Below are 24,369 nucleotides of genomic sequence, written 5' to 3' on the forward strand. Positions count from 1 at the left end.
CTTACATCTACACGCATAACATGAACACAACATGCAGTATGCACACACACACATAAAATACACAATATAAAGAGTCACACACATATGCCCATGCACATGCATACAGGCATAATTATTGCATTATTAATGCAGAAATGCACATAGAAACATTCATAAACCAACAGTTATATACCTAAATATACTTACACAAACATGTCCATAGAAATACAAATACACACAAATGAGTAGTCTGTTCACTGACTACATGATTGGTGTGTGGCTCTGTCCAGGAACAGTAATAAATAAATAAATAGACCAGAAATAAAGAAACTAGAAAAATAAAAAGAGGTAAACATAACAAAGTGGTTTCTCACCAAAGGAACTCCCAGTCCAAGGGTTACCATTCAATTTTCCATATGCAAAAATCCAAATAGGGTGATACCCATTTCCAAGTAAAGCAGTAGCTCATGTGCTTTCAGAAAGAGCCACCACTTTAGGATGGAACTGCTTTCTGGCAGGCTGTTGTTTCCCCTACTCAATGTAACGGAATGTGTCTCAGTGGGACCTGGATTTTACTATTGAGTGCTGTTCTTAGATCTACCAGGCAGCTGTTATCTTGTGTTAGGGAACTGCTATCTGGTTACCTTCCCATTGTTCTATTGTAATGTTGCTTGGGGGGGGCGAGGGGGTGATATCACTCCAACTTGCAGTACGGCAGTAAAGAGTGACTGAAGTTTATCAGAGCACAAGTCACATGACCAGGGGCAGCTGGGAAACCGACAATATGTCTAGCCCCATGTCAGATTTCAAAATTAAATATAAATAAATCTGGTTGCTCTTAAGAAACGGATTTCAGTGCAGAATTCTGCTGGAGCAGCAACATTAACTGATGCGTTTTGAAAACATTTTTTCCCAAGACAGTATCCCTTTAAGTCTACTTAAAGGGCACCAATCATGACCAAAATCATTTCCTAAGTAAATACACTATGTGAAAGTTCAAGAAATCTGATTTTTAAAACAGTTAGAATTGTTTGTATAATGTAAATGATCAGCTCACTATACCTTCTGCAAGATCTCCCCTATCTCCCCTGCAGTTCTAGCTGAGGCAGGCATCTTGGATTTCACTGGCTCCTCCTACCTATATCTTCCCAGCCAACTGTAGCTCTGAAATCTCACACATGCTCAGTTCAAATTCCTTGCTTGCTGATCAACCCTTCTAAGCTATTTTCAAATCAGCCAAACCTGTGTGTTAGCTGCTGTACAGTAGTGCTGCCACCTGCTGGAAGTTAGCAGGTGGCAGCACTTCTAGTGGATACTTCTAGTGGAGGAGTTTACTAAAACAAGGCATTCTGGGTAGAATACTCAAAGCAGTGTTACAATCTGAGCATGCTCCTGAAATTTGCACATTAGAGTCTCTGTTAGAGTCTCAATATGGCCTCCCTCAGTGAAAGAACCCATTTGACAAAGTAAGGGATTTTTTTTAAAACCTGCAGTTTTTTCAAAAAACTATATATGTAGTTTGATTAAACGTGTTTAGCTTGTACTGGTCAGATTGTTAATATGTGTTTGATTTTGGCTGTGACAGGTGCCCTTTAAAAGAGAGCTAAACCCCTCTGGTTCTCCTTTAAGATAATTTAAGCTTTAATTAAACCCAAAAGGACTGTTTTGCCTCCAATAAGGATTAATCATTTTCCTGTAATTCAGATAACGGGTTTCTGGATAACAGATCCCATACCTGTGCTCTGCTTGTTATTTATTCACTATTTATTATTATGCTTTTCTAAAATTGTACAGCGATGCCTACTCATGTAGCGCTTTTATAATAAACTTATAAGTGGAGTCAAATAAAAGGGTTTATTCTCCTGGCCCATTTCTGGTGGTGATAGATGGTCCCTGCTTCAGGCGTGGTATATACAGCTACTGAAAAATCATGAAAATGATACACATTAGCACAGGGCAAAGAAAAAATTGACATGTATGTATAAAATCCATTCCTGTACAGATATTGATCGGTCTCCCCTGTGCTGAGCTCCCTCCGTTGAGGCTCATGTAATAACACCTAGATTTTGGTTGCCTGTATGTCAACAGGTTTTAGTAATATATTTTGCACCCCATCTTTAAGGGCTCTTACACACGGCCGTTCCGACCTGCGCTCCCCTGCGTTCCGTTTTTTGGTGTTCAGCCGCAGGGGAGCGCAGGAATAGACGCAAGTAATGATTTGAAATGGGGCTGTACTCACTCAGGCGCGTGTAGGCGCCGAACGCAGGTTCAGACGCAACATGCTGCATTTTTCCTGCGTTCGGCGCCTACACGCGCCTGAGTGAGTACAGCCCCATTTCAAATCATTACTTGCGTCAATTCCTGCGCTCCCCTGCGGCTGAACGCCAAAAAACGGAACGCAGGGGAGCGCAGGTCGGAACGGCCGTGTGTAAGAGCCCTAAACAGCATCATGGATTGGAGTTCTTTTATGATTCTACATAAACCTTTAGCTGTGGATTATAGGTGATGCCAAGGGGGAGCATGGTTATTTAATGGTTTGCTTATACTCGAGCTGGTTGCAATACACTAGTGCTACTGATATGGAAGAAATCTGAACGCACAAAAATTAGTGCTCAGTGCATGTGCCTTGGCCAAGTCTGTAACATATTAAACATGGGTAGATCCGTTATACGGTAATCCGTTATACAGAGAGTTCAATTACATATAGGCCGTCTCCCATAGACTCCATTTCATCCAAATAATCCAAATTTTTAAAAATTATTTCATTTTTCTCTGTAATAATAAAACAATACCTTGCACTTGATCCCAACTAAGATATAATTAATCCTTATTGGAGGCAAAACCAGCCTATTGGGTTTATTTAATGTTTACATGATTTTCTAGTAGACTTTATGAAGTTGCAGATTATGGAAAGATCCGTTATCCTGAGAACACCAAGTCCAGAGCATTCTGGATAACAGGTCCCATACCTGTATTTCATGATCCTTTATATTGGGGAATAGGATAAGAAAGAGCTGCTTCCCAGTGACGGGACCTGAACAAACTCAGTTACAGAGAAAGGAGATTGTTTCTGCACTAATAGATCAGAGGCCACCAAACAGTCTGAAATACAACAGAGATATATCACTAGCAATATCCTATTTAGCTTTAGGTGAGCAAAATAATTATGATTTGGGTTATGTATGAATTTCTTTGGTTCAAAGCTTATACGACATTTCGGCAATATGAAACTGAAAATGATTTCATATTGAATCCTGGGGCAGAACATGAAAGTGTCTGATATAAACTAGAGGCAAGATGTGAATAGTGAACAATATTAGTACTGAAAAATATAAATACAGGTTTTTATTATTATTATTAGCATTTATTTATATAGCGCCAGCATATTTCGTTGGTTAAAATGATGAACGCTCTACTGGGATTCAGTTAAATGAGATTAAAATTTCAGTTTATTCTGACATAAGCACAACAAAGGAGGGCTCATTTACATCCATAGCCACAGTTGTGGTCATGCAAACATGAATGCAGTCGTTGTGCACCTTGATGCCATTTATTAAAGTTATTTGCACCTACATATTCCCCACATGTGAATATTTGAGCCAAACATAATTACACCCACTAAGTCAGTGCCAATTATGCATTCCTGATTTTGGGAATTTTCAGCTCAGTTGCATCTTATACAGCAAACTGGGCCATAAAGTTGGGGACCTCCCTGTGACATAAATCTCTAAGGGGTTTCCCTGGGCCTGTTTGGAGAAAACTGCAGCCACCCATGAAAAAATTCTTTGGATCAGATTCAGTTCAGTGAGAAAAAGATATCTCATGGTTTATCATGGACGAGATTCAATTTGAGGAGAAAATGTTTTTTTTTCTAATTCAGTTCCAGTTTTTTCCCTGTGTAGCCACGGGGGCAGCCATTCAAACACAGGATACACAGTAGATAACAGTTTTGAAGAATCCCATTGTATAATACAGAGCTTATTTCTTTTTCTCCCTTTTCAGCTTTGAATGGCTGTCCCCATTGCTACACAACAGCTTGATTATATAAATTATTGTAGAGTTTCTGAAGCAAACACACCAGCTTTACAAGTGCAGCATAACAGTGCATTATATTTTCATTACTTTAAAACAGTTTAATTTTTTTGTGTGAGTGTTCCTTTAACATTTTTTCCCAGGGCGCAACCTATACACTGATGCTGTGAGTCATAGACAGATTTACACTGCTCTAACAGGCTGATTACAGCTTGACTCAGCAATTTGCCCGGTACTTTTGCCAAATCACATGGATGCGTTGCTTGCAGTGGGAAAAAATGTTAGGTTGAGATAGCAAACTGCAAAATATAATATTTTTTTGGCAAGGGGACAAACACAAAAAAACCCCACTCATTGGGACAGATTCATTAAGGATGAAGCGGCTAACGCTAGTGACAATTCACCAGAGTTGCCACCCGCAGGGACATTGCCAATTCACTAACAGGCGCAAGCGAAAGAGACCGTCGCAAGCGTTCGTTCTCACTCTAATGCCAGGAGACTTTTCTTTCTGGCGAAAATCATTCCTCTGCATTTTCAGTAAAGTGCGTTTTTTACTAAACGTTACTTCTTTCGCCAGAGTTGACTTCACCGCCTCAGACCAGGAGAAGAAGCTGGATCTTCTTCAATCTTCTGTCACTTACATCATATTCTGTGAGCTGAAAATGCATTAAAGTTCAAAAAACACTGGCGACTTATTCTTTTTTAAGCAGAATTGCCTGCAAAAGTCCTGACTTAAACTTTTTTTTGGACAAATGGTTTTCTCCAGACATTTCATAACATAAGGAACATTCATTTTACAGGGGGCTCATGTGTAGGGCATTATATTAACTCTCTTGTCTTTGTTAAGGTTCCCTGGACATTTGTAATAAAAAGTGGTAACTTCAAGCATTTGCACCAACATTAATAATAAAGACCTCCATACAAATTACCTGCCCTATGCAAATTGACCTAATCGCAAGTTCACTAGCGAATTTTCACTAGGCACAAATGAACGCTATCGCATCTTCGCTATAAAATGTTCGCTCTGCCGAAGTAACACTAGCAAAATGTCGCCAGTGTTCGGTGCCCAGGACGCATTTTCGTATATTAGTGAACTGGCGTAGTCGTATTGCATTTGCGCCTGGCAAACTGGTGCGATGTGTGCGAAGCTGCCGCTGGCAAAAATTTGCCTATTAGTGAATCTGCCCCATTGACGTCAATGCATTTGTTATCAGAATAAACTTAAGAGAAAATTCCCACTGACTCCAACGCATTTGGCGTGGGAAAAAACAAACATACTGTCCCCAATGCATCTGGCGAAATTCTGCAATTTCTGCAGTTTCCCAACTTTTCAGGGAAGCAAAATGTTGCCTTTCCAAACAGCGTGCAGTGAGGAGCTGCTTTTCTCATTCTCAGCAGCGTTCCTAGAGGGGGGCGGGCCCTGGTGCATGACGCACAGCCGGGCCCCGCCCCCCTACGTACGGCGCGCTGACAGGCTTATTACAGTGGCGTACGGCGCTGCCGTGGGGCCCTGAGGGGGTGCGGGCCCTGGCCCGCTCCCCCGGTAGTTCCGCCACTGCTCATTCTTAGTGTTCACTTTTTGAAAAATGTTTAGAAAGTATTCAGGTTAACATAAAATAATAGTTGTTTTTAGGTTGATGTCTATGAATTTTATTCTAATATTCATATATGCCTGCACAAAATAAGAACATGTAGTTTTTCCAGCTGCCAAGACGTCTGGGAGATAATGTGCTAATGGGACCACCTGCCTTGCAGAACCACCTGCCATCCTTTTATATACAGATCTTATAACAGATGCACCATGTTCTGAGTGGAAGCTGTCTCTTCACATCTACTCATAACTCTGTGCATCTGTTAAGAGATCTGTGTATAAAAGGAATGTCAGGTCGCCCTTTGTAGCAGTTAAAAGACAATGGATACGCCAAACTATATTCTATGTGTTAAGAGAAGCAGTTATGAGCAGCAGATGCCCTGTAACACATGTCGCTGCTCTTTTGCCAATCTGGCAATATATTAGAAAACTGAAAATACACATTTTTGGTAAGGAAAATTACAAAAAATGTATATGGGACAACTGCCATTGACTTCTACATGACCTCGACAGTTTTGAGATGGAGTATTTTCAGATTCGGATTTTTATCAGCTTTGGAGTATGATAAATCTCTAAATATGTGAGGTTTTTTTTCCATGAAAATTTCAAGTTTTCCCCTAAAAATCTCGACCAGAAAAAATTGAGGTTTAATAAATGGGCCCCTTAAAGCAGTGATCCCCAACCAGTAGCTCGCGAGCAACATGTTGCTCTCCAACCCCTTGGATGTTGCTCCCAGTGGCCTCAAAGCAGGTGCTTATTTTTGAATTCCAGGCTTGTGGGCAAGTTTTGGTTGGATAAAAACCAGGTGTACTGCCAAATCAAGCCTCAATGTCGATTGACAATCCACATAGGGGCCACCAAATGGCCAATCACAGCCCTTATTTGGCACCCCAGGAACATTTTTCATGCTAGTGTTGCTCCCCAACTCCTTTTACTTCTGAATGTTGCTCACGGGTTCTAAAGGTTGGGGATCCCTGCCTTAAAGGGATTCTGTCATGATTTTTATGGTGTAGTTTTTATTTCTAAATGACACTTTTTACACTGCAAATAATTCACTCTACAATATAACATTTAATTCCTGAACCAGCAAGTGTATTTTTTTTATTCATAATATTGGTGTGTAGGCGCCATCTCAGGTCATTTTGCCTGGTCATTTGATTTCAGAAAGAGCCAGCACTTTAGGATGGAACTGCTTTCTGGCAGGCTGTTGTTTCTCCTACTCAATGTAACTGAATGTGTCTCAGTGGGACTTGGCTTTTTACTATTTAGTGCTGTTCTTAGATATACCAGGCAGCTGTTATCTTGTGTTAGGGAGCTGTTATCTGGTTACCTTCCCATTGTTCTGTTGTTTGGCTGCTGGGGGGGGGGAAGGGGGGGGTCATATCACTCCAACTTGCAGTACAGCAGTAAAGAGTGACTGACTTTTATCAGAGCATAAGTCACATGACTGGGGGCAGCTGGGAAACTGACAATATGTCTAGCCCCATGTCAGATTTCAAAACTGAATATAAAAAAATCTGTTTGTTCTTTTGAGAAATGGATTTCAGTGCAGAATTCTGCTGGAGCAGCACTATTAACTGATGTGTTTTGAAAAAAACATGTTTTCCCATGACAGTATGCCTTTAATAAATCCAATAGGAGATTCATGCAGCTAAATTAAAAGTACAAGATACTGTTTTATTATCACAGAGAAAGGGGAAATTATTTTTTAAAAATATAATTATTTGATTTAAATGGGCTCTATGGGAGACGGCCTTCCCGTAATCCGGAGTTTTCTGTATGGCCTTCCTTATAATGAATCCAATACCTGTATGCCCATAGAGCTGTTGGATACAGAGGTGCATTATTGTTCAGCAGTAGCTGAAAGTCCATGGGGGATATTTATCAAAGGTCAAATTTTAGAGCTATCAAAGCTTTTTGAATGAATGAACTCACAGCTTGAATGGTTTCTAATTTAAGAAGAAACTTGAATGCAAAAAATGTGAATCAGTGAAGTCTAGGGATGTAGCGAACGTTGGAAAAAAAGTTCGCGAACATATTCGCGAACTTGCGCAAAAATGCGAGCGGTTCGCGAACGGTTCGCGAACCCCATAGACTTCAATGGGAAGGCGAACTTTAACATCTAAAAAAAAAATTTCTGGCCAGAAAAATGATTTTAAAGTTGTTTAAAGGGTGCAACGACCTGGACAGTGGCATGCCAGAGGGGGATCAAGGGCAAAATGTATCTGAAAAATCTGCCTGTGTGTGCTTGGAAGAGATAGTGTAGGGGGAGAGCTGTTAGTGATTTCAGGGACAGATGATAGTAAGTTTGCTGGCTAGTAATCTGCTTGATACTGCTCTGTATTGGAGGGACAGAAGTCTGCAGGGATTTGAGGGACATTTTAGCTTAGGTAGCTTTGCTGGCTAGTAATCTACTGTTCTCTTTAAACAACTGCCATACGTTGACCTTGTAGGCATTGTTTGCCCAGTTTTTTGGACGCAGCCACTGAAGCACAGTTGCCAGAAAAAATATGCCATATAAATGCTGAAATTTAGACAGAATGTGAACAAGGTCACACAGCTAGATGGCGGGTTGAAGAAAACACTGTGCAAATAATGCCTACAAGGTCAACGTATACACTACTACAGCGGTGGATACGGATTACGTAAAATATATGAATGCTGCTTGAAAAAAAGTAACTCAAGTGGTTTTTCTAGAGACGATAATATTATCAATATTTAGACAAAATGTGAACAAGCTCACACAGCTAGATGGCGGGTTGAAGAAAACAGTGTGCAAATAATGCCTACAAGGTCAACGTATACACTACTACAGCGGTGGATACGGATTACGTAAAATATATTATGGCTGCTTGAAAAAAGTCACTCCGGTGTTTTTTCTGGAGACGGTAATATTATGGATATTTAGACAGAATGTGAACAAGGTCACACAGCTAGATGGCGGGTTGAAGAAAACAGTGTGCAAATAATGCCTACAAGGTCAACGTATACAGCGGTGGATACGGATTACGTAAAATATATGAATGCTGCTTGAAAAAAAGTAACTCAAGTGGTTTTTCTAGAGACGATAATATTATCAATATTTAGACAAAATGTGAACAAGCTCACACAGCTAGATGGCGGGTTGAAGAAAACACTGTGCAAATAATGCCTACAAGGTCAACGTATACACTACTACAGCGGTGGATACGGATTACGTAAAATATATTATGGCTGCTTGAAAAAAGTCACTCCGGTGTTTTTTCTGGAGACGGTAATATTATGGATATTTAGACAGAATGTGAACAAGGTCACACAGCTAGATGGCAGTTGGTTGAATAACACACTGGGCAAAAAATGCCTACAGGGCAAATAATGCCTAAAAGGTCAACTTATACACTACTACAGCGGTAGTAAAATAAAAAAAAGTAAAATAAAAAAAAATGAATATTAAAAAAAAAAAATTAAAGTTGGTGCTGCTGAACTACTAGGAGCAGCAGATTAGCACACCAGTCCCACTCCCCAACACTGCTAGACTAATAGCACTGGGCTCTTATAGTAGTAGTAGTAGTAGTAGTAGTAAAACAACAAAAAAATAAATAAAAGCAGTCCTTACAAGGACTACTGTTATTGCAGCAGTCAGCAGATGAGATCAGAAGCAGGACAGCTGCCCACAGCAGCTACATACAGAGCACTGCAGTAGAAGGTAGATTACTAGCCAGCAAAGCTACCTAAGCTTAAATGTCCCTCAAACCCCTGCAGACTTCTGTCCCTCCAATAACAGAGCAGTATCAAAACGATTACTAGCCAGCAAACTTTCAACTGTCCCTGAAATCACTAACAGGCAGCAGCTCTCTCCCTACACTATCTCTTCAGCACACACAGGCACAGTGAAAAAACGCTGCAGGGCTTCGGTTTTTATAGGGAAGGGGAGTGGTCCAGGGGAGAGCTTCCTGATTGGCTGCCATGTACCTGCTGGTCTGGGGTGAGAGGGCAAAAAAAAGCGCCAACAATGGCGAACCCAAAATGGCGAACGTCGCGCGACGTTCGCGAACTTCCGGCGAGCGCGAACACCCGATGTTCGCGCGAACAAGTTCGCCGGCGAACAGTTCGCGACATCTCTAGTGAAGTCGGTGTTAACAACCTGAAAACTCGATTTGATCGAGTTTTCTGCAGGAAAATACTCAAATTGCTCGAATTGATCAAGTCTCCGAGTGAAACGCATCAAAAAAAAATAGAACATTGTGAAGACTATTAATATTTTCAGATGGGTCAAGGGACCTCTGCCATTGACTTCTACATGTTTTAGATGGTGTATATATGGATGTGAGTTATTTCCAGGGTCGGGGTATAATAAATCTCAACGATTTTTAGTTGTTTTTTTTTAAAAAAAACTATTTTTTTAACCCCAAAAAATCTATTTTGACTCAAAAATACCCTCGAAAACTAGATTTTTTCTTGTAAAACACAACTTTTTTTTAAAAAAATATTATCTAGCGTGGGCCATAGAGCCCTCACTTCCCTGGTCAAAAGCCAGGCTTGGGAAATGGTTTGTGGGCAAATGGGGTTAGGCCTGTTCTCTGACATTATGAAGATTGTGTTGCACAGACTAAGAAAAAATAAAATCAGATATCTAATAATAATAACTGAAATTTAACCTGGTGACCATTCAGGCCAACTATGCTGAAGATCATCTCATGTTCCTCTGGTCAGTTCTGAGCAGAGTGACATCCAAAGATGTTGCTTCTCTCAGGAATTTCAGTTCCAGGCAACTAAACTGACCAGCAGTTTAAAAGCTTCTAATATCTTGAAAATGAAAAAAGAAATCATTATAAACAATTTAATGTTCATCTGCTATCAGGGTTTACATTTCCTTTAACTAAGTTAAACAGAAGTCCAACATCTTCACGCATTTCATGCTACATAGGACAATATATATATATATATATATATATATATATATATATATATATATATATATATATATATATATATATATATATATATATATATATATATATATATATATATATATATATATATATATTCAGGTATGGAACCTGTTATTCAGAATGTTCAGGACCTGGGGGTTTCTGAATAAGGGATCTTTCCATAATTTGGATCTTCATACCTTAAGTCTAAGAGAAAATTATGTAAATATTAAATGGACCCAATAGGCTGGTTATGCTTCCAATAAGGATTAATTATATCTTAGTTGGGATCAAGGACAAGCTACTGTTTTATCATTTGAGAGAAAAAAGCATCATTTTTATAAATATGGATTAATTGGATAAAATGGAGTCTATAGGAGATGGCTTTCCTGTAATTTGGAGCTTTCTGGATAACGGATTTCCGGAATTACTGAAATCCATATACTGTATATAAGAGCAAGCTGTTGTTCCTTGTGTCCATTATCTTTGGTGTATAGGAGAAAACAAACAGAGCGGTTATAATATAATTTTCATGTCCTCCTCTGGTGGCATGACTGTGTTTATCGTGGTGTTTATGATTGTAAAAAAGGTTACATTTTAGCAGTCAAGAAATGTTGGGAGATATATGGTAACATTTTCATCATTCATTTCATCATCTCACAAATTGCGTTATGGCTTGTAGCTACCTGCCAATCATTCTTTGCGCTTAGACGTCCCAGACTGGGGGTTAGATAATCACAACCATCATCCTTTTATTATAACAGGAACGTCATTTCCAGAAGTACCACATTTCTGATGCTGAAATGCCACATCCAAAAACGCAGCATCAGGATGGGTGGCACCTCTGGTTGTGGCGACCAGCACGGCTCAGTGGGTAGGGAATGGTGAGGGCATTTAGGGTGAGTATGAAACCAGAGCAGCTCGTCACATGACTTCATGTTGGGTGACAGTATTGGTGATGGTGGTACAGCACCACGGTTGCCATAAATGGCATCATTTCAGCACTTCCCAGTTGTTTTGGGCAATTTCACTGCTTGTGATAGCGGCTTATGGAAAATCAGTGTAGAGTGGGCAAGTATAGAATCAGGCAGAAGGCCTCAGAGTAAGATTAATCTTTAGCCATGCAGAATATTCAGGCACTGATTGGAGACAAAGAGATCATGAAAATGGCAGGCTTTGTCCAAGCTGCAGGCACATAGAGCTGTAGAAATAGAGGGTAAGGGTTATTAATATTCACTCTACTGCAGTTGTATTTGCGCAAATTGCCCCTTAGTCAGTTTAGGGATGATCCTGGTGTTGTTGCCCCCCCCCCCCTTACTCCTTGTGCTTAAAACTTTAGTGTCGGAGCAGGTGAATTACACTCTGTGCAGTAGTAGAGACAAATTTCCATTTTAAAATACAGAAATTCAGCTTTTTAGCTGCCCCTGGTAGCTGATCGCTCACTGCAGTCTGAGGCAAGGTTCTCACCTTGACTTTAATTCATTAAAGGTAAATGTGCTTTTTGCACTTCCATATAGTTAAACTTGGCACCACACAGTGCTTTGTGCCTCCTGTTCCAAATCATGTGCTATTTCACCTATTGACACTGAGGAACAGGTTCTATCAGTGCCGTGTATCATTAGGAGCAGTCCACTTGTGTCTAAGGAATGGGCCACAAGCAGCACTCTTGTTCCAAACACCAGAAATGATGCCATCCGGACATGGAAAACTTTCAGCACAGTTGCATCTGATTTACAGCAATTTTTGTTATTTTTGACGAATTGGCTTCAATTGAATCAGACGCAACAACCATTCTTTGGAAAAAGCTGCATTGGGGGAAATAATAGGAGTGTCTTATGACCACAAGTTCAGTGTGCAAAGTGCAATTTCAAACTAAATTTAAAAAAAATATGTAGACAAAATGAAGCATTTTCCCCCACAATTTCTGTGTGATTAAAGGCACCAAATGTGTTGTTGTGATGATGTCATTTCAGGAGTTTGGTATCAAAATGATGTCTGTGATTTCGTGAGTTTGGTATCAAAATGATGTCTGCACTTGATTCCTTGGCCACAAGTCTGCTGCTTCCATTAAAACGGACCTTAATCAATAGATGCACTCCACTCTGCTTGCAAAAGGAGTCAAGTGCAACTATGCGGAAGCGCAATGAGCATCACCTTGCTGTGTGGTAGTAAATGACCCCTAATATCTGAACCCTAAACTCCTATTTTTGAAAATGAAGTGGTTAATATAGTTCATAGAGTCATTGTTGATATGGCAGGTTGACTTTACTATAGGTGTTTAAGCAATGTCTTTGTAAAAGGAACGTTTGTTTATTGCTTGAGGACACATTCAGAACTCAAATAGCTCCAGTGCCACCATTTACGTTTCCCAGGCACGCATTATGTGTTCCTAACCTCTGGATATAGGGAAAGTATTTCTTATTTACATTACCTTCCTTATAGCTCTATGAATTTCTTGTCACATCGCACAGATTCATCCTGTGATTTAAGTGGAACAATAAAAATAACAGATGTGCCATCATGTTTACAGAGCAGCATGACTCTTTGATTGCAGATAACAAACCCACAATGTCCAAAATTGATTAGGCTTGCGTAAGAGACAGCGAAGAAGCCATGCCTATTTTAATCCTCTAAGTAATGCTCGGAAAATGGATTCTTTTCTCTTCGGGCTCTGCAAAGTGCTTTGGTAGGGTGGTAAGGGACTGATTAACACACCTCCGTCTGGATAAAAACAGATGATTAATGATAAAGTTGTTTTCTTCTAAGCCTTTAGAAACTTTTAAGACATATTAATCGATGTTAATGCAATGTAAAGATGCCTCTTCTCCTGAGAGCTGTTTTCAGCAACGCAGGAATATTTAACCATTCTGCATACTTTTCTACACTTTCTTGACTAAAAGCATTTTGATGCCTGCAGCTGCTTCCTTGGGTCTTCTTAAAGGAACAGTTCAGTGTGAAAATAAAAACTGGGTAAATAGATAGGCTGTGCAAAATAAAAAATGTTTCTAATATAGTTAGTTAGCCAAAAATGTAATATATAAAGGCTGCAGTGAATAAAAACAGCCAGAATCCAACTTCCTGCTTTTCAGCTCTATAACTCTGAGTTAGTCAGCGACTTGAAGGGGGGCCACATGGTACATTTCTGTTCAGTGAGTTTGTAATTGATCCTCAGCATTCAGCTCAGATTCAAAAGCAACAGATATGACCCATGTGGCCCCCCCTCAAGTCTCTGATTGGTTACTGCCTGGTAACCAGGGTAACCAGTCAGTGTAAACCAAGAGAGCTGAAAAGCAGGAAGTAGGTTTCAGACTGACATGTTATACATCACATCAGTCCAGCCTTTATACATTACATTTTTGGCTAACTAACTATATTAGAAACATTTTTTATTTTGCACAGCCTATCTATTTACCCAGATTTTATTTTTACACTGAACAATTCCTTTAACTAGTAGGATCTACTGGGAAGGGAGCTAAGGGCTGCTTAACTCATTGATGAACGCTCAAATTGGCCATGAAAATTGCACAAGCACTCCCACTGGCTGTGTCGGATAAAGCAAAGATGAAACACTGGAAATATCTTGTCACTTGTCATTACTTTCTAGTTAAAGAACCATTCCAACTGATTTTATTCTCCATTTCCAAAAGAGTAACCTCTGAAAATGAGCCAAAGTATCCTCAATGTGTATTTCACTGTGTTATATCCGTTCATTACTTTTTGAACGGGAAAAAGAAACGGATAGGGGCAATTCAATTATTAAAGTGCATGTAAAGGCAAAAAAAAATCCCATTTTTACTTTCTTTAATGAAAAAGTAACCTATCTCCAATAAACTTTAATTAAAAAATGTGTACCATTTTTATAAGAAACTTGATTGTATTGAGTGAAGTTCTCCCTTCATTTACTGCTGTGGATAGGAATTGTCAGATGTCCCTAACTACTGAGCAGGGAAACAATCATACTTATGAACAGCAGGGGGAGCCCCCGCCTTACTTCCCAGCCATGCAGAACTCAAGCAGCTTTGTTTATGACGATCCCCAAGGAGCCCAGACCACACTGAGCATGTGCACAGTCTTAGTCTTGCAAAGATGTTTAACAAAGTCACAAGATGGTGACCCCCCTGTAGCCAACTTTGAAAGCATAAATTATTTGTTTGATTAGGCTTGTGGTGCAGTAAGTTCATGTTTATATTTAGTATTCAAAATACAGCATTTCTAGCCTTATTCTATTTTACACTTTACATGCCCTTTAAGGACTATTTGACAGTGAACATGGGATCATAAAAGTGTTTGTTGTATAATATTAATTCCAACTGGGCTTTGTAGTTCACCAACTCCTGAAGGGCATAAGAAAATCCATCTGAATCCACATTGTGTTCATTTAATGTTTTATTAACCCATTGGCACACAAGCTAATGTGCGTACAATGTATTGGCAGGTCAATGTTTTGTATTGAAGGCCACTCAATAAACCCCCTGGTAACAGGGACTATGGCAAGCTATTGCTATAAGAAAGATGAATATAGAGAAAAAGAATCCAAGAATTTCCCAAAAAAGGGGTGGACCATGTAAAGGGCCCAGGTGCACATGCCCACAACCTTCAGCCTACATAAGGCTTTAAAAAACTTTATGTGTTTCGTTTGAAAAAGGGGGACTTAATCATAAATTTGCATAGGTTTGTCCCAACCTATGCAAATTTGGGATAATAATTATATTATCTATTATTATAGCCAAGCACTCTAACTAGTAGGCATTTTTGCCAGAAAGCCAAGTTGCCGTTAGTTTAGAAGTGCCAGTATCACTTTAAGCATTACTGTAAAGCAAACTAGCAGATGATAATTTATTCTCCTTTATTGCGGTATTTAATGAAAAGCAATTATACAAAATAAAGTGATACTTTTGCCTTTTAACTTATTTCCTTATGAACTTAATTGCAGTTCATTATATGGTTAGCATTCATTACAGGTGGTATTTCGGAAAATGTTAATATTGGCACATATTTCCATTTTATATTCTTCCCCCCCCATGTTGTAGTATAAAAAGTAGTATATAGAGGGAAATATAAAGTACAAAAATGCTGCAATTAAGACTTATATAGGGAGCTTGATGCAAAGGCATCCTGTTCATTTATTCACAGAAAGGGTTTTTAATTTTTAATCATCCATCCGGACTGCCTCTTTAATGTATATACGGGGCTACATGTGGCAGAATCTCCCTACAGAGCAATGTATGCAAGCAATTATGTCTGTGTTATCAATTCATTGGCACTAGTAGTGAGACACAAAGAACTGACCTGATGTAGTGACACCAAGCACTGATATATACTGACCCCATAGCAGCTGCTGAATTGCATTAATGTTGACTATCTTTCCAGGTATCAAGTGTTAGTATTTGGTCTCATCTACTTCCTGCCGCTAGTGGTGATTGGTTGCTCCTACACATTTATTGGCATGACCCTGTGGGCGAGTGAGATTCCTGGGGACTCCTCAGACCGATATCACGAGCAAGTGGTGGCCAAGCGCAAGGTAAGTGAATCCTCAGACCTCACTGGACCTACTCTTCTACTTGAGTTTTGGTGATGGGCAATATTACTGCTTTAAATGTTGACCTACAGTGGTGTGAAAAACTATTTGCCCCCTTCCTGATTTCTTATTCTTTTGCATGTTTGTCACACAAAATGTTTCTGATCATCAAACACATTTAACTATTAGTCAAAGATAACACAAGTAAACACAAAATGCAGTTTTTTAATGAGGGTTTTTATTATTTAGGGAGAAAAGAAATCCAAACCTGTGTGAAAAAGTAATTGTCCCCTGAACCTAATAACTGGTTGGGCCACCCTTAGCAGCAATAACTGCAATCAAGCGTTTGCGATAACTTGCAACGAGTCTTTTACAGCGCTCTGGAGGAATTTTGGCCCACTCATCTTTGCAGAATTGTTGTAATTCAGCTTTATTTGAGGGTTTTAAAAGCATGAACCGCCTTTTTAAGGTCATGCCACAACATCTCAATAGGATTCAGGTCAGGACTTTGACTAGGCCACTCCAAAGTCTTCATTTTGTTTTTCTTTAGCCATTCAGAGGTGGATTTGCTGGTGTGTTTTGGGTCATTGTCCTGCTGCAGCACCCAAGATCGCTTCAGCTTGAGTTGACCAACAGATGGCCGGACATTCTCCTTCAGGATTTTTTGGTAGACAGTAGAATTCATGGTTCCATCTATCACAGCAAGTCTTCCAGGTCCTGAAGCAGCAAAACAACCCCAGACCATCACACTACCACCACCATATTTTACTGTTGGTATGATGTTCTTTTTCTGAAATGCTGTGTACTTTTACGCCAGATGTAACGGGACGCGCACCTTCCAAAAAGTTCAACTTTTGTCTCGTCAGTCCACAAGGTATTTTCCCAAAAGTCTTGGCAATCATTGAGATGTTTTTAGCAAAATTGAGACGAGCCTTAATGTTCTTTTTGCTTAAAAGTGGTTTGCGCCTTGGAAATCTGCCATGCAGTCCGTTTTTGCCCAGTCTCTTTCTTATGTTGGAGTCGTGAACACTGACCTTAATTGAGGCAAGTGAGGCCTGCAGTTCTTTAGATGTTGTCCTGGGGTCTTTTGTGGCCTCTCGGATGAGTTGTCTCTGCGCTCTTGGGGTAATTTTGGTCGGCCGGCCACTCCTGGGAAGGTTCACCACTGTTCCATGTTTTTGCCATTTGTGGATAATGGCTCTCACTGTGGTTCGCTGGAGTCCCAAAGCTTTAGAAATGGCTTTATAACCTTTGAAATTGAACTCGATGTGCGATAGACCACAGTTAAGTTATTTTTTAACAAGGGGGGCAATCACTTTTTCACACAGGCCCATGTAGATTTGGAGTTTTTTTTCTCCCTTAATAACGTAAACCTTCATTTAAAAACTGCATTTTGTGTTCAATTATGTTGTCTTTGACTAATAGTTAACGTTTTTTGATGAGCAGAAACATTTAAGTGTGACAAACATGCAAAAGAATAAGAAATCAGGAAGGGGGCAAACAGTTTTTCACACCACTGTAGAATTTAAATGCTCTTCCTCTGACCCAGAGACCTAGGTGGGCCTAAGACAAAGATCATGTTGTGGGTCGCAGCCCCCAGCAAGCCCCCTACAAGTTTTTGTCAGCACTACCTTAAAGCAACACACACTTGTTTGTATTAATAAGACTGCCAGCCAGAAACTTCCATAACGTACCAAAGAGCTTATCAGTATCAGTACTCATTTATATCATTGTTAGTATAATTATGGGAAACCAACCATCATGTAAATATATGCTGAGAGAAGAGCAAATCCCTAAGCTAAAAATAAATCCTTTTTATTGGATTGGTCCATTCTTTGCCTTGTATGGGTGCTGAGTTCATACAGTATTCCCCTGGCTTACAGGCTCTGTGTGCTCAAGGCAGGGCCCTAGAAAATCAGAGCAAAAAGTAAAGACATAAGACTTAAAAGATAATATGTTGAGCTCTTTGAGCTGGGGATGTTTATTTAATGGATAAAATGGTGGGCCCCTCTATGCTGGTGGGCCCTGTACAAATGCATCTCTTGGAGTGCATAGAAGGCAGGAACTCCCAGAAGCTTTTCTAAAACCATTTCTGTAAATCACCAGCAATGTATTAAATAAACAGTAAATATGAACTGCCTAATATGTGTTAGACAAGCATGAGAGACCTCAGGAGAAGCTTCTTTGAGTTCCTGCCTTCTGTTACTCTTTTGCCCATTCATTAAAAAGCCCTGGCTGTGGGTCACTGCACAGGCTTCAAGGCTTGGTAAGATATAGCCTACGGTGGGCAAGAGGGAACACAAAGATCTGTGCATCTTCCTGCCTAAACAATTTAAAAAAACCCATTGTAACTCCATTTGTTAACTTACTCCTCTGTCATATAGTGTCATGCCATTAAGGGAACTATATAAGCACAAATTATTAGATATATTGCCGCAAAGAAAATAAACTACAGCATGAAGGGACAATGTGCAATTTTACATGCAGGTGTGTGCTTGGGATAGATGATAAACTTTTCCCCAAGCCACCAACGTGCTGGGCCGCTCCAAACATGAGGCAGGGCCCACCTGTGTTTGCAGAACTAGTCCCCAAAATCACATCACTGATTCTGATATGAGGGGTGCCCTAGGGAAAGACTTACCTTTTTTTCTATATCCTTCAGGTTGTGAAAATGATGATCGTTGTAGTTTGCACATTTGCAATTTGTTGGCTGCCGTATCACATCTACTTCCTGCTCCAGCTCTTCTTACCCGATGAGAGCCAGAAATTCTACCAGCAACTCTATTTGGGGATTATGTGGCTTGGGATGAGCTCTACCATGTACAACCCCATCATCTACTGTTGTCTGAATGACAGGTGAGAATTAACAATGTACAATCACACTGTCTGGGTTCACTAGAAGCAAACAAGTAGTTGATAAGTAAGTAGAAGTATTTTGAGTATCAGCGCACAGGTGACATTCCCCATACAAAACAGTCATAACAAAGGGTTTGGGGAAATGGCTCCAATTTCTTTGTTTGCCCTTTTTATTTCAAGGAATACACACATGGGACCTGGGGTTTCTGTAATTTGGTAATTTTATAATTTGGATCTCCAAAAGTCTACTTAAAATAATTTAGATATTAAATAAATGCAATAGTATAGTTTTGTCTCCAATAAGGATTAATTATATTTTAGTTGGGATAAAGTACAAGGTACTGTTTTATTATTACAGAGAAAAAGGAAATCATTTTTAAAAATTTGAGATATTTCATTCTAATGGAGGCTTTGGGAGATGGCCTTCTCGTTATTCTGAGCTTTCTAGATAACGGTTTTCTGGTAAACAGATCCCATACCTGTAAGAAAATAACATATTTATTGTTAAAACAATAGGCAAAATGTATTTCCAGTACAAACCCTATTGATTATGTTGAACAAGAAGGTATACTGCCCTTTTACCAGGGTTGTTCACCTTTAAGTTGAATTTTAGTATGATGTAGAGAATGATATTTTGAGACAGCATGCATTTTCTTTTAATTTTTTATAATTTGTAGTTTTTGAGTTATTTAGTTTTTTATTCAGCAGCTCTCCAGTTTGCAATTTAAGCATTCTGGTTGCTAGGGTCCAAATTACGACCCGCACATCACTAGTGCTTATGATGAAATGAGTATAATGTACTTAATGTCTTTGTCTTGCTTTCATGTTCCTTCTGTAGGTTCCGCATTGGTTTTAAGCACGTATTTCGCTGGTGCCCATTTATACACGCTGGTGAGTATGAAGGTCTGGAAATGAAATCCACACGCTATCTTCAAACCCAGAGCAGCATGTACAAAATCAGTCGTATCGAAACCACCGTCTCGTCAGTCCTAAGTGCCAATGATGAAGATGCTGAGGAGACCATGAAGAGCAGTAAACGTCTGTCTTTGGATCTTACCTCCAATGGTTCCTCACGCAGTGTTTGTAAGACTATGTCTGACTCATCCAGCTTTTACTCCAATAATCTTTCATAAACGAGACACCATCCATCCATGGTTTTGGGTGTCCTGTCTGTGGTTTCAAATGCCGCAAGTTCCCTGAAGCACGGTGCGCAGCTCTGATCAGTTTCCACCTTCTTCAGGCTGAAAGTGAACGAGAGCTTGTTTACTATTCCAGAGTCCTTACTCTTACCTTTATCAATTCCATCAGGGAGATCTTGTTTACAATCCAATGGCATTTAGTCAAGTGGTAGAAGACATTACTACCTATAAAGAATGTTTCCACTAAGTCACATTAGTGTCCATTTAACTCTAAAAAAAATGTTCTCCTCCTCTATACCCCATACACAGCTACCCTGATATTTACATATTTTCAAGATTTTAAGCTCAGAGATTTTGCTTAATTACACTTTACACATCCCTCGTCAGATGCTTGGCCACCAAATGATGGTCAATTAAAAAAAAAAAAGAATTTTAATGGTACTCAAAATATGCTAGCTAGGGGAGGTACACTTTCACTTCGAACATTTTTAAAGTTTTTTTTTTTTTTTTAAATATCTTCAGTAAGATATTTATTCAATTTTAAAATTATTGTTTTTTGGTACAAAGTTCTTGCCTGCCAAGAGTTGAGTTATTTACATGATACATTTTTATGGACATTCTGTATATATCTGTGTTATTAATTAAGTGAGGTTGGTTTACGGAGAGTAACTTGACATATATATTGTGATGGGATGTATCGAATTCCTCATTTCTGCCTTATTATTTCACTAAAATACTTTCAAGCACAGTTCGATTTTGTTTTTTAAATAAGAAATGAGACTTGTTATTGACTACTTAACCGCCTCGCTATGATTGTTTCTGTAGTTTTTTGCTGTACAAAACTACTGTGAAGGTGCCAGTGTTTAGACAAATATAACACAGACAAATAATATAAATATATATATATATATATTTTCCTGTAAAGGAAGCAGAGAATTCTTGAATTGTATTCCTGATATAGTTAATGTCCTTCTATTTCAGAGCTGTCCAGCTCCAGGCCTCAGGGGCTTCAATGGGGCAGGTATTAGACAGTCTAATTTAAAATAATAGGTACAAGCTTGGCCATGTCAAAGCTTTACGGAGTCCATGGCCTCATTAAAATAAACTGCCTTGGAAATACCACTCTTTAGTAGACGGCAGCCTTTTCCCATAAACCAGGAGTGTGAAAAACCATGACTTTTGTGAGGTATGCACTGACCCATTTAGCACTGGTGAGTCCAACAAATGTCTAAATCACTAGTGACCTCATTTGCACTTAAGCAGGGATTTATATATAGATATATAGATATAACTCCTGGCCTGTTAATGCCTTTGAAGCCTATAGTTGGACATCCTCCTCTAACTTATATTGTTTATATACCTAAAAGTATTATTATTTTTTATCAGGGAAATGATTTACTGCTTATCCTCAGAGTGTGTGATTAGCCTAAGCATTTACGAACCTTCTTTACATAACGAAGATGTACTTAAAGCTATAACATTTCTATGGAATTATAAACAGGGTCTTTACTACTATGAATGTGAAAAGTAAAAAGTGTGCTTACAATGTAATAATAGTGTTTATTTTTTAATATTCCAGGGCTGCCATATGTATTCCTTACCAAATGTTTAAATAGACTAAAAACCAGCAGGTGCTCTCATAGACTCATTACAAGTTATACAGTTGGTATGCCTGCAATATCAGGCAATGAATATGTGGAAATGTATATTTCCTAGAAATATATGTTGTTTAAATACACAACAAAGCCATAATTTGGACACACCTAATGTGCTGTATAAAGAGTTGTGTGTTGGATCACAAGTAAAGACACCACTATCCTCCCTCCTATTCAGACGCAATCTACCAGCTCCACCCAGTGCCTTCTAGATTTAAAAGGGAAAACTCCAGAGCAGGGTATCTTGGAAGTACAGCATCTGTGCAAGGGTGCAGATCTGCACATTCACACACACAGGTTGAGATCTTCACTTTCGAGGAGCTTCTACATCGCTTACAATTGGACTTGGTCAAGGGATCTACAACAGCTGGGTTGTTAAATGTAGCCCCAGTCTGTGATCTAGCTCCACATTTATTTACAAATACACATTTTATATTTCTAGTAAAAGATAATGCAGGTGAAACTGATGCAATATTTTTAAGGGGTTATTTATTAAAACTCGAATTACGCTGGTCGGATTTTTAAGGGCCAGAGCAAACACTGCTATTTCGGGAGATTAGTCTCCCAGCGACAAATCTCTTCTTCTTCAGGCAACTAATCTCCCCAAAGTGCCTTCCTGCTGGCTAGAATGTAAATTGCCAGCGGGATGACAGTCGGAACGCTTCGGCTTTCTGAAGTTGCCCGAAGTTTCGGCTTTCCGAAGTTGCCCGCGATTTTGATTCTAGCTGGCGGGTAGGCTTTTAAGGGAAATTAGATTCCCGAAGAAGAAGCGATTTGTTGCCGGCCGACTAATCTCCCTGAATGTTCGCGTGTGTCTCTGCCCTAAAGTGGACAGTTTTTCCACTATTTTATCGAGACTTTTCCCAAACCACATTTTTCTAGTTATTTTATTAATAAATGAGGTAAAATCGTGTTTGGGACTTTGGGCTAGTTTGTTTTATTGAAATTATGAGAAAAAAATTGAGTTTTAGTAAATAACCCCCTTAATGTTGGGTCAAACATTGGGGCATTCCAAATCTTTTTCCTATATTTTGGCCAAGAAAGAGCAGCTTCTATTATTGGAAGGAGGAAACCAAAAATAGGAGGGGAATTAATTGAATTTATAAAAAAAATTAAATTCTGTGCATGTGTTAACAAGAATCATAATTATGCCACAGTTAAAAGTTTTATATGTAAATAATTTGGATTACATTTAATTTACTAGGAAAAAAAAATTCAGAAAAGCCTTAAAAGGAAAGTTACATTTCTGGCCATGTTGTGGAAGAAACATTAGTTAAGTCAATAAGCATTTACCTTCAGATATATAATACACCACCAATCATAGCTATACACAGACTCTCTTGATTTGCCATTCATAGCGCCCAACCATGTCACACAGATTCTATTTGATAAGGATCAGTGTTGGCAGTAAGAATAGCCAAACTGGATTCTCGAACCCTTACTTTGCGGTCGTAATTCCCTATTCAAACATAAAATTCTAACAAATGGCAGTCCTGTAATATATCAACTTAGTTGCGCTCCTCAAATTCTTTTTGGAGAAATAGCAGCATCTAAAAATGTTATGTATATTTTGTGAATACATTTATCCATCACTACTGCAAGCCAATCAGAAAGCTCCATGATGGAGATCTCCCATTCTGAAGGATACATTCATGATATAATGGAGTAAACTGATTGTTTCTTTAGTATTATTTTTTCTCCATATTTTTAGTGTTGATCAATATGTTTGCTATGGTCTAGCACCCTGGCTTTCATGCACTCCACCATCTCGATAATCACAGTGTAATTGTTTAGCTTTGTGATGTGCTCATTGAGCTGTGATGTAGCTGTATATCACATATGACTGTTTAACTATGTAAATGTTTTCACTCTTAAAACAAAAGCAGTATTTTCACAAATAAATGTCTTGTTTCATCAAGCCAGTTGCATTGGGGAAGTTTGATTCAACCGCAAAACATGAATCTCCAAAGATTGCATCAAACAGTTTCCCTCCATAGTTACAAAGTCCATCAACCCATCATGGGTAGTACATTTCTATCAAAGCATTCGAAATTGTCCCCTCCCACTGAGTTGTTTGGGGTATATTTTCAGGCTGGAAAGCATCAGTGCTGTTGCTTACAGGCATATACCACCCAAATGAATGGAACATGGCGGGGAACCAATTTCAGACACTTATGCGTCAGCTGAAATCAACCCCATGTACTATTAGTTTTATAGATGATTTACCATTGGTATAGGACACTAACAGCATGGGCAGTCGTTAAGCTCTCAGCATGCTTCTTGTGTTATTTCAGTTTAATATATAAGTTCTGGAGAGTGAAACACATGGAAACTGAAATGATTCATATTGGTGATGCAATGGAAATTCAGTAGAGGTCCTTTTAAAAGGAGACCCATAATGTCCCAGTTCTTTTCTGGATGTGCATGTACCGTGTTTGATCCCTTTGTAATCTTACTAAATTACAGTATATAGCTCTTTAAGTAGTAGCTCTGGTATTGAAGAGACAGGGGTTATGATTTGAGAGCACATTTCTAACAACATGGCCTAGCTTCATGTTGAGATGTGCCCTGTTAGGAACCAAGCCTTCATCTAAGAGTATCTTCAGTGACATTCTATTGAAGAAAAGATCTTTTGGTGTATCTTCTCATCTAACCTATGTCGGCATGGGAATATTTCTAGAGGACAAAG

General features: G+C 39.1%; 1 protein-coding gene across 2 annotated transcripts in view; it reads left to right on the forward strand.

Annotated features, from left to right (window-relative positions):
* Positions 1 to 24,369, forward strand: part of LOC108711533 (substance-P receptor) — a 144,313-nt gene that overhangs the window by 110,263 nt on the left and 9,681 nt on the right. The window contains exons 3-5 of one of the 2 annotated variants that reach the window (XM_018253387.2): positions 15,883 to 16,033; positions 18,693 to 18,886; positions 19,725 to 19,777. In XM_018253387.2, the coding sequence (XP_018108876.1) occupies positions 15,883 to 16,033; positions 18,693 to 18,886; positions 19,725 to 19,777 (398 nt within the window). Of the gene's footprint in view, positions 1 to 15,882; positions 16,034 to 18,692; positions 18,887 to 19,724; positions 23,599 to 24,369 lie in introns of those variants that run through there. The other variant, XM_018253386.2, reaches the window with a different exon arrangement.

Source organism: Xenopus laevis, chromosome 3L, assembly GCF_017654675.1.
Source record: "Xenopus laevis strain J_2021 chromosome 3L, Xenopus_laevis_v10.1, whole genome shotgun sequence".
NCBI lineage: Eukaryota > Metazoa > Chordata > Amphibia > Anura > Pipidae > Xenopus > Xenopus laevis.